The 11,803-nt window shown below is 44.3% G+C and overlaps 1 protein-coding gene across 1 annotated transcript in view; it reads left to right on the plus strand.

Moving 5' to 3' along the window:
* Nucleotides 1-3,047, plus strand: part of si:dkey-191g9.7 (uncharacterized) — a 13,370-nt gene extending 10,323 nt beyond the window's left edge. Inside the window, exons 2-3 of the mRNA XM_063191267.1 lie at nucleotides 833-2,679; nucleotides 3,040-3,047. Coding sequence (XP_063047337.1) covers nucleotides 840-2,679; nucleotides 3,040-3,047 — 1,848 coding nt within the window. The 5' untranslated portion in view covers nucleotides 833-839. The remainder of the gene's footprint in view (nucleotides 1-832; nucleotides 2,680-3,039) is intronic.
* The last annotated feature ends 8,756 nt before the right edge of the window (nucleotides 3,048-11,803 follow it).

Consider the following 11,803-nt stretch of genomic DNA (forward strand, 5'->3'; position numbering starts at 1 on the left):
GTGCCTGTGCTGTCTGTCTCCTGAGTGCAGATGGCAGATATTAGCACTTCCTCCGTGCCTCATTCCTCTAACACCAGCATGCAATTTCATGTGTGAACAACCCTGCCAGATCAACATGCGTCTGGGGTGATGGCTATTTAAAAGGTGCAAGATGACAACCATGTGAAGAGCCAGCATTCAATTAAGCGTTGTGGTTTTGCTTTTTCAGGACTCGTGTCTGCAGACTAATTGCTAGGCTAAAGGCTAAACATCAGAAACAGAAGGCTTGCTTTCGCTGCATAATAAACTTGCACTAAACGCTCTTCTTAGTGAATATGCACACTGGATTTCTCTTTTAATCCTGAACTGGGATAAATCTATGCATGGGAAGGAGACACTGAACTAGACTGAGTCTATGCATAGGAAACTGGAACAAACTTTTTGGAAGCACATCATTATTTGTGCGCACAGACTTTTGGGTACTCTTGCTTAATGAAGATGACGAGTGTGCGCTGTCAGATACCAATCAGCTAATTTCATTAAAATAGCATTATTGCATTATTCATAGATTCATAACATTGCATTATTCATAACAGGGTACTGTTTTGCTTCAAAAAAAAGATTTACTTAATAACCAAAGATGACATACGATATGCCTAATGAGAAAGCAGTGGAGTCAAAACAGGATTTTTCTGGAGCTAAACAGTGTACAGATCACCTCTTGTGAAGTTCCTGGTACACTTGGCTAGCACCTGCAATTATATTCTTTTGGATGTATGCGCCTCTTTCATCTGTAATATCTGTATAACTAACATGTTATTAAAGTCCTCTCTTGTCTTTCATGCTTTCTCAGGTATCCGATGATGGCAGAGAGAGCTCGTCCTGTGTCGGAGCACTTCCCTCCCACAGGCTCCTCCCACACAGAGCCTGGACCAATCACAGACAGCCTGTCGCTATCCAAGAGTTCCACAGACATTGGCATGGTGACGACCCCGCCACAGCCGGACAAGCCTCTGCCCAGCCAGGAGACGGTGAGCTCCAACGGTGCCGGTAGCATCCTGCCGACTGACACAACTACCACCAACGCCGCCACCACCACTACCGCCAGCGATGCCCCTGCCGGTGCCCAAAATGGCGGCCAGCCGATGAACTTTCACCTCAGTGGCTCCCACAGTGCCGACAACACTCCAGATCACCTGGTGGTGGTCCGCAACCCCGGGAGGCCACACAGCATCGCGGAGAGTCCCGGTATGGAGGTGGTGCTAGAGGGAGAACTGAACCACTACCATCAACATCAACACCAACACCAACACCAACACCAACACCACCCTCACCACCTCCCACACCAGCTCCCTCACTACTACCCGCACCTCTACCACGCTGCCCCTGCCTGCTGCGCGGGGGACATGGCCCTGGGCGCGGCCGGCTCTCACAGGGATCTGAGCGGGCACATGCTGGCACCCGCCATGCTGGCGGTGCAGAGGAGCCACTCAGACACGCTGCAGACGCTGAGGGAGAGCCCGGTGCCCCTAAATCACCCGCACCCACATCCACACATGCTTCAGTACCCCCAGCACTGTGACAGCCCCAACATGGCTGCCTGTGCCAATATGGCTGCCTGTGCCAACATGGCTGCCTGTGCCAACATGGCGTCCTCCGCCACCTCGCCCTCCCAATTCGCCCATCTGGTCCAGGAGAGATGCTGTGACCCGCAGCAGCCCTGTGTAGGGAACGTGTGCCAGCTGGCCACAGCAGCCCCGTCCACAGCCACAGTATCCAGCTCAAGCAGAGGCCCCAGCCCCACGTCATCAACCGGCCAGCCCCAGCCCCAGCCCCAGCATGGCTGCGTGCCAGTCACAGTGTCCAACGTGCCCTGCGAGGGAGCCGCGGAGGCCAGAGGACAGCCTGTATGCTACGAGGACTTGGCATGTTGTGGTGGTGTTGGCGGTGGGGGGGCGTTCGGTGTGGCTCTGGGCCCCGGAATGGTGGAGGAGACCCTGGCCGCGTACTGCCACTACCAGCCCATACCGGCCACCGCGGTGCAGCTGCTCACCCCGCCGGCCAGGGGTCTGCCCGGGGCCGAGGCTCAGCTCCTGGCCCTGCCGCGGCTCATCTCCTCCATCAGCGAGACGGGGCTGGACGCCAAGCGCATGCTGCGCTGCTGCAACCTGGACTGCCCCTGGCCGCATGCCCCGGCGCTGCACCAGCCGCACGTTGGAGAAGAGGGCCATGCCGGCAGTGCTACATCCAGAGATGCCACCTCCATCTCCATAACCAACACCACCAGCACCCTCACCAGGGACATGGGCACCATGACGTCCCAGCTGGAGCTTAGGGACATTGGGGTGCAAGCGGAGGTGCAGGCCGCCGGCACCTCCCCGCCGCCCCACCACATGTACCCCGAGGTCTGCCTTGTGGAGGACAGCGGTGGCGCCAACGGTGGTACACCGGTGTCATCATCCGGTAAAGGCAAGGGCAAGGGCAAGGGTAAGGGTGGCGCGGCGGCGGCGCACAAGTCTCCTGTCAAGGAGGTGAAGTGGGACGCGGAGGGCATGACGTGGGAGGTGTACGGGGCCTCCGTGGACCCCGAGGAGCTGGGCCTCGCCATCCAGAAGCACCTGGAGATCCAGATTAAGGAGACGGCCAGTCGTGCCGCCAAGCTCTCCCGCCAGAACACCAGCTTGTCCCAGGCTGCTGGAGGTGGAGGTGGTGGGGGTGGAAGTGGAGGTGGAGGTGGTGGCAGTGATGGAGGAGGTTCCACCCGGAGGAGGAAGAAGAGGGCTGGGGGGCTGATGGGGTCGCTCAGGGGGTCGCTCAGGGGACCTGGGTGTTGCACACGCTCCACTACTGCAGTGGATTAAGGATGTGGGTCATGGGGAGTCATGGGGAGTCTGGATTCTGGGACTCTGGTGTTCTGAAGTCTGTAGCTTTGGATTCCAGATGACTCTAGAATCTCTAGGAGTCTATATCCTCACAGACACACACATGTGTACACAAAGTGATAGGACATTAGTTGTTGTGCGAGCACCTGTGTGACTTCACAATGCAATGTGTACACAGAAAGATAGGCAAGCACCCACACAGACATGCACACACCTGCACACGAACCTGGACACGCACGAACGCATGAACACACACAACATCTGTGTAGCCTCAGTGTATGCGGAAAAAAAAACAGACAGATGAGCGCTCACGTACACATGCACACACACACACACCGCTAAGATTCAAAGTGTGATCAAGCAATGCAGTTGGATGGAGCTGTAATGTTTTTCAAAGAGTGTTCCAGAATGAGAAAGACACTCCCATCACATGAAGGGAACAACATGATGGCTCCATTTCTTCAGTAGCCAACAGTTTATTTACTTCTGTATTGTTAAGGAGAATAGCATTGGCCATGACATGTGCCTGTCTTCCTTATAGTTTTATGCTACCACTTTTAGACAACAGATTGTCACAAAGGGCTATTTATGTACAATACCGGTGAAGGTTTTTTTTTGTTCTTTCTTTTTTTTTTGCAGCTAAAAAGTTCTGCCAGAATAATGGCTGAATAATGAACAGCAATTGTGTTAAAACTTAAGTCCACGCAGTTGTGTGAAAGCCAGCGCTGAGGAAAAATATACTAAAATAGATTTTAAGAAGATGGGAAGTTGCTCCTGTTCTCCAAACCAAGAAATCACCTGACACAACTTTGATGGGCAAAACTAGCTAGTTGTATTTAGCTACTGGAGATTATGCAGATAAAAAATGTTCACATTTCAAGTTGTACTTCAAATTGTACATCAAATTGTTTTTTTGTTAATTATTTACATTGTTTGTCCAAACCGTACCCTTCTTCATGGACTCGAATGTGCCAGTCTTCATTTCAGCTGTGCAATTTTTCATTTTAAACAGATCAGGATGCAAACCGTTTGGGAAACAGCATTTCATAGATTTGATACTTAGATGATAATGAAGCTTAAGATTTTTATTGGCTTAAAACTTGTTGATCTAATGCATTTGAGTATGCCTACCCTGTTGCTGTGCCACAAGATAAAAGTAAAATTTGCAAGGTGCCAAAAGTCTGAGAGGAAGGCTTACTGGTAGATGTAACTGGCATAGGTACTACAATAGGACATTGGCAAAGTAGAGGATAGAGGACACGGTTGTGTGGGTCATCTTAGTCTATTGTAGAAATAAGAGAAGACATGAACATCCCAAGAAATTTACTGGGAAGTGCTTGACTAAGTAAAGTAAACTTAGAAAACAAAAACAAAGCCTACGACACCAAGGCTCCCAACTGTTTTTTTTTGCATCTTATCCTAACCTGCCTTCACCATAGTATGTGCACCAGTTGCCGGAAATGTTGCAGTGTTAACTCAAAACTTAGAGAGTGTAAAAAGCCACTGAAACTTTAATATATGAGAACGCTAATTCGTGCCCGCACTCGCCAACTAGCTGCAGTAGGCCTACCGCCCGGTCAAGTGAAATATGAATGGGGTTTAAATGGAGCTGCCCACAATATAGTTTTTCTTGTTGTATACGTTTTTGTATACGTTTTTGCCCCGACATATCAATATTGATTTCGTAACTAGTCCAAAAAAGAACTAATTTGAGTATATTTTAGATTTTTTTTTGCGCCTCTAGATTATTATACTGAGTTAACAAGCTATATTTATGACTCCATTCAGGTTTCCCAGTATCACTTGTGCAGCACATTTTTGAGGGAACAATAGAAGACAGAATGTGAGTTAGCCCTCTCATATATTCTACTTTCTCTGCAATGACTTTGCCCACTTCAAAGGGGGCAAACGCAGGTTTAAAATGAGCAGCGTGACCTCCAGTTGAAGGACGCTGCTGAAACGGACCCTACCCAAAAGGTCACCCCATTGCCAAGGGCAGCACGTGTGTGTTTTCTAGTATTGGCCAAAGCCATGCCACAGTGAATGTCTGCAGGTTCTATTAATAGATATGACTACTGAATTAACCGAGTGAAATATATTATATTAGGGGATGGTGTGTTAAGAAATTCATTAAAATGTAAATTTATATTTAACCTAGGGCTCTGACCTCAATCCCAACCATCTGTCATCGTCACAAAAGCTTTCATAACAAGCAGCACAGTTTCCACAGACTAAAACTAAGTACTAGTGCTACACAGTGACAATCACAACACATAGTATTCCTCCAATAACGTGAATCACAATTGTAAACACACCTTTGTATAGAAATGAACGAAGGCACACAGTCACCCACCACACAGTCACCCACCTCTTGCAGTGTTGACGTAGTTGTTCACTATAAGATGGATATACTGTGTATAACTTAAGCTTATACGGCTATGCCACACAGTCATTGATGCATTTTAAATTATGTTGGGGGCATTTTTTTTATTTTACAGTGGCTGCAAATGCTATCCTCTCTTTCTTTAATGTACACTTAACATTGAGGTTATTTTGATGCAACAGTTCACGCTTTGAGAAATTAAACATTCACAGCCCATTGACTTATAATAGCATAATGGCAGACAAAAAGATGAAGAATGACTTTAGATTCACAAAAGTTCAAGACAGCAGGCAGGCACACAATAGTTTGCCACAATATCCCATTGTCGAAGACGTTTTAGTAGCAGAGCATGCCCTTGAAAGGCGGGGTGAAAAGATGGCGATTTGATGGTGATTTGTGCAGGCACTGGTAGCAGTGAAGGGCTTTCTTCGTCATTGTGTGAGAAAAGCGCATTACTTGGGGGCTTTGAAAAGATGGCTGATGTGTGAAAGAAATGCTTGTGATTTTTTAAAAAGACTCTTATTGTGTTTGTTACAATCTGTCCTAATGAATCACTGGTGCCAAGCACGAGAAGAGCTGGAGTATTCTAGAATGCCACTGAAGAATAGAGTCAGCAATAAATTAAGTGTCAAACGATAATGTCAAAGCTTCTAGAAAGTTAGCATCTGTCTGTCACCTCTGTATTAGCTACTGAAGCTGACACTGTTTATGTATTCTACTATTTATAGGGTGAAATCCCATCTGAATGTCAGATCTGTTTCATTTTTCATCTGAGTCATCATATGTTATGTTTCCATCGCTTTTTTACTACTTGTTTGGGGAACAGATTTTCCACGTTCTTAAAGCATTTCATTCACTGCAGTATCCTATTTCTTTTTTTTCTGTCTTGGTGTATTTTCTTGGAGGATGCGAACAGTCATGGCTGGATTGCCCATAGTGATCCCTCTCATTATCAGTCCTCATACCACTACAGAGGCTTCTCCAAGACATAGATATAAATGAAGCTTCATTGTCTCTCTGGATGCCTGGTGGAGTATAGTCTCTGCTGAAAATGCCAGACCCAGTTTCTTATCCCAGACCAGCCCTGCATACACAGTAAAAACTGCAGTGTTAATTCAACACTAACAGAGTCGATTTAACACCTTCTAGAGTTTATTTGGTCCCCGAATACTCTCTAAGTGTTGAATTAACACTGCATTTTTTACTGTGTACAGTATGTTTTATGTTCTCAGGGAATAATTTCCCTACATGCCTCTTATGTACAGTCATGCATTTTGCCACTGTATTCTGTGAAACTGAGCAATTTCTCCTTTTGTTTTTTTTTTCTCGTCTCTTTCCATCTCATTTCCTTTCCAAAGATCTTAGAAGCAAAGCAATGCTTGTATCTGACTTGCTGAAGTACTCATGTATTAGAGACATATATTGTACATTTTAAAACGTGGTGATATATTTTAGGCTTGTTTAGTGTTTATTTTGAAATAAAAAAGATTAAAAGTAAACTGTCCTTGTGTATTTTCTTAAAAAATAAAAAAATAAACAAGTGAACAAACAGGGTTTGTCCTGAAATTCCTCATGCCTGTGCTGGTAACACAGGTGATTTCACCAATTATCTCATCATCCTGAAGGGGTGTGGTCATAAGGATCAGCTGCTTCACTGAATAGAGTGAAATAAGCGGCACCTCTGGTTAAAAATTAATACGGTGAGTGCCTTTACTATCAGCTGCAGCAGGTAGGCTAAATAATTGTTAACCATACACCACCCTGTGGTCAACTTGGGAACAACATGGAGGACGTGATGGAGGGAGCTTGCCCATGAGTAGAAAATCAAAAAGAGTTGTAATGGGACTTGCACATGTAGGCTACATTTTGCTATAGCAGAGGTGTCAAAAGTAAAAGTAAATTCATGGTGTAAGCACAACACTAACACATGATATTACATAGCTGTTACACCACTTATTCCATTCAGGGCTCGACACTGGCACCTGCCAACCGGCCAAATGCTGGTAAAACTTGGCTGTGGCTGGTAACACTTTCAATGTCACTAGACAATTTGGCAGGTAACTTATTCTCTGGTATGACATATCAGAATAATTTATATTCTGCACTTTGCCCCATGTGTATCAATTGTTTGTATTAAAGTTTAAGAAAAAGCTCAGTTGCTGAGTTTCTATTTGTTTGATTGTTTGATTCAATGTAGAAAGCTGTGCACTCGTCTTTTTCTCGCTTTAGCACCTCATCCTCTGAGGTTAGGTGTACAGCGCCATGATAAAGAAAAACAAATGTGGCTAATAGAATAACTAAATGGCTAGTGACTCGGGGAAACAACTAGCCATGATGGCTGGCAAGCGAAAATGTTAATGTCAAGCCCTGATTCCATTGTACCTAATGAGGTAGGTTAGTTCTAGGCCTAAGAACCCACTCCAAACTTGATCCAACCAGCACAGTCAGTTGATTGTAAGACAAGTGCACTGGTGTACTGCTTACTCAGATAAGTAAACTGTGTTGGAAGGAAACTGTGCTTCTTCTTTTTAAACTTTTTACACCTCTGCTAAATATCAGCTATTAGCTTAGTCTTTCTCAACGGGGGCGGTACAGCCCCCCAGGGGGCATTGGAGAGCTCTAGGGGGACGCTGAGAAGGATACAGCTGAGAGGGGTCGATGCTTAGTTGCCATCAAATAAATTAAACACAGAAGAACAATCTCTCGGGGGGTAAATGCATTGGCCACGGTGTATTACGGGGGCGTGGCCTGAGGACATACATATCATCATCGTCATATTTTTAAAAAACATAGATTATTGGACTGGGATAACTATGTTACATATAATGACTCTGTTTTAATCTACAAAATCTTCCATGGCCTGGCCCCTCCTCCTCATTTATCATAAAAAGCATAAGCATGTAGCCTAGCGAAGCCAGACCCGTACAGCAAAAAGCTGGAGCAAATTCAATTTGCGGTCGCTAGGGGCGTCTAGATTTCTAGGCTAATAAACAGGGCTACCAGAGCCAGTTCCAGGGGTGATTGCTCTGTCCCATTTAGGTGCTGTTTCCACGTAGCAGGATATTTTTTTAGCAGGGTATTTTTTTTTCCTGCTACGTGGAAACGCAACATGTGGATAAAAAAAATCCTCCATTGTAAAAAATGCGTTTCAGACCCCTAAACAGGATATTTTTTTCTCCTGCTATTTTTTTCTCCTGCACCTGGATTTTTAAATATCTGCTACGTGGAAACGGAAGGCCAAAACCAATGCAAAACCAATACAAGCAGGAGAAAAAAATATCCACATATAAAAATATCCAGCTACGTGGAAACGGCAAAGAGCGCTTTTAGTCAGGCTGTTTTCTCTTACAGAGCTTGTCACACCTGGAACACAATTCCCAGTAAAATTAGAAAGCTGCCAACATTAAACTCTTTTAGTAAACTGCTAAAATTATGGCTACTGGATTATCAATGCTGTCAACATAATCTTAGATAGTTAGTACTGGCAGCTGTTTAACTTATTTGGGTATTATATTTTGTAATTGTATTTTGTATTATATATTTTAAAATGTGTGTGTATTTTTGACTCTCTTTTTTTACAACTGTTTGCAATAACTGTGTATTTTTAGTTTTGTTTTAACTTTGTTTTTTTTTTAAGGAACATCAAACCTGTCAAGGGACAAAAGACGGAAATTAGCCTCTTGGCTACAATCTTGTATATTTAGCATTTTTGTTTAAATGCTGGCAATATATGCTGTCCCTTTCTTAAATAAATAAACTTGTAAACTTGTAAGTTGATGGGAAATTAACTCCCTTGTGCATGGTCAGTGGGTGCGACAAACATTTCCCTACGCAAAATCCGAAAGAGGATATCCGGTTGTCAGTGTTCAGTGTGTGGCCAAATTAACTGCAGCTGTTGGTCAGCAGTAATTGCTGGGGGTAATTAATAGTGTTGCACCGATACCGATACCAGTATCGGTGGATCGGCACGGTATCGGTATCGGCGAGTACCAACAAATAGGACGCCGATACCATTTACAGGTGCTTGTATGACACTTAAACAGCCTTGAAATTAGTTATTTCATAGAGGTATTTAAAAAGTATAAAAAGTTTTGCTGGATTCACTTTGTATTAGTCTTTTTCCTGTTTCACAAAGGTAGGCAACAGCCTGATAAAGCCATGCAATGATTTTACATCCAAGTAGTATGCACTACAGCCCTTCATATATATACATTTCAAATAGGGTGTATCGGTATCGGTATGGTATCGGTATCTGCCGATACTGCACAGCCAGGTATAGGGTATCGGTATCGGGGCCAAAAAATGGTATCGGTGCAACACTAGTAATTAAGGACAGCTGACAAACATTCACGCTGCCCTATGACTTGTTCCACACTCCGTCCCTCGCGGAAGTGGCATTTAACCATGCTTCCAATACTGATCGTAGAAGAAGAATTGTACTCCCCTCGCCATCATTCCGTACTACGCTGTTATGACATCAGTACATCCCCTTGTCTCAAGCCTCTTTGGTTGCCATTGGGGGGCATTAGTCCATTTAATTTTTAATGCTATAGGGGGGCGTTGTCAGTCTCATGATGATGTCAAGAGGGCGTTGGGAGGCTTGTGATGAGGTCCAAGAGGGAGTTTCTTCAAAAAAGGTTGAGAACCACTGTATTAGCTAATCAACCACTAACTACCACAAGCATAACTGAACTGGTCTCCCCTCTATGTTGTGTTGGAAGAACAGATGCCAAACGACATATGTCTCACAGTTTACTTAATTGAAAATAAAAATACAATTAAGACGCATGGAGCAAGTCAGGCGAGTCACCGCTGTTCTGCCTTGGGATGATTACAAAAGAGGCCAAGATGGGGTTACACCGTGGGAAAACCACACACCTACTCTGCCATACAAAGCAAAAGGGTATAGGTTCTGTTGTCCAGCCTAAGTAGGTATATTATTGACATGTGGCTGTTTTTTTACTCTACATTTAATCAATTTCGCTGATCATTTAACTTTATATTTTGAGAAATATCATCTCATCAAATCATTCTTAAGAACAATGCAGTTATCTTATAGGCCAGGCCTTGCAGGCCAGTTACCTTGGAGGCATTTTAGGGCAGTCCTATACCCTGAAAGACAAGTTGCAGTGCATGACTGCAAACATCACTACATCATGCTACAACGTTGTTGCAGCCCACACACACATCCCTACCCAAAGCCTTTTGTACCACCAGGTACAGTGGTATAGGCTACATTACAGGTAATTGTCTAAAGGGTCCTGGCAGGTGCGAATTAAAGTGTTCTTCCTCTACCATCTAATGAATGGGGGCAAGACACATTTTTGTCATCTGTCATGACAGGCTGAACCACAGTTGATAGACCAGCTAAGGAACCACAAGAGCCATGGTCATGTCACGCAACAAGACGGTTGTAAATCATCGGCTTCACAAACTGGAGATGGAGATGGATATTCCGTGTTGTTCCTCCCAGGTGGGAAATTTGACCTGGGGGTTGTTAACAGTGACGTCAGCTTGTCAGGTTGGATGGATTTTACATCTCACATCACCCTAACAGGAACCGAGCAGCCACTTTGCTCTGATTTGGAGCCATTGAGATGTACACATGTACACTTGGTTTGACTGCGCCTTGGTGCCTCGTCCTGCACTTACTGTCCTGCGTTTATACCTGGTCTCACATTAAGAGTCACAGGGAATAGGAGTAAAGTGCCCCTGGACAAAAAAAGGATATATATTTTCGACCGCTAAAATATTACCATTATCAGATAAAAAGGTAGGCCTACAGTATGTTACCTGGTATGTTAGGCTGAGGAAGGTGGTGGAGACAGACAGGAGAGTTCAGTTTGCTCTTGTATGGCCTCCTGTGTGGTAGCCCTACAAGGTGGACTGATGAATGTTAACTCTGTATAAAAATAGTTGAGCAGACTTAAGCAAATCTCTGACATTTGTGGTGTGATTATGAGGGGTCCTTGACAAAATGTTTGCTCCATTAGGGGTCGCCTACTGGGGGATCTTACGATAGCTTGATCACAAAAAGTGGCAGAAGCCAAAGGCTCCTCCTACCTAGGTGCCCCACCAAAAGTTTTAGATATTTTATTCCTGCAGCTATCAGAATTTTTAAGAACAGCTGCTGAGTGACTTTTTAATGGTTTGAATGGTTTTATAATGCTGTTGAGATACTTTGTGTGTTTTTATGATGGGGTGTTTTTGTTTATTTCTTAGCTCCTATTTACTAGTCCCGTCTTCCTGTTATGTGTTGTGTGTATGGCCAGGTGGCATTCAATTTCCCCCTTGGGGATTAATAAAGTCTCTCTCTCATCATTGTGATGAGACAAATTGGTCGAATTACCCTTATTTGTATGTGTTATTCATTAGTTCTACTCCTTTCTTCTGTTCTAGATTGTGGTGATATTTTTTACATTCATTACCAGATGGATAGCCATCCAAGATCATATCAGCCTACTTAAAATATTTCACACTCGTATTAGTTCTTCTAATTCAGATGTATAGGGTGTTACCAATGAAACACAACAGCTGAAATAAATGAGATGAAAAAAGC

Source organism: Engraulis encrasicolus, chromosome 24 (assembly GCF_034702125.1).
Source record: "Engraulis encrasicolus isolate BLACKSEA-1 chromosome 24, IST_EnEncr_1.0, whole genome shotgun sequence".
In the NCBI taxonomy this organism is placed as follows: domain Eukaryota; kingdom Metazoa; phylum Chordata; class Actinopteri; order Clupeiformes; family Engraulidae; genus Engraulis; species Engraulis encrasicolus.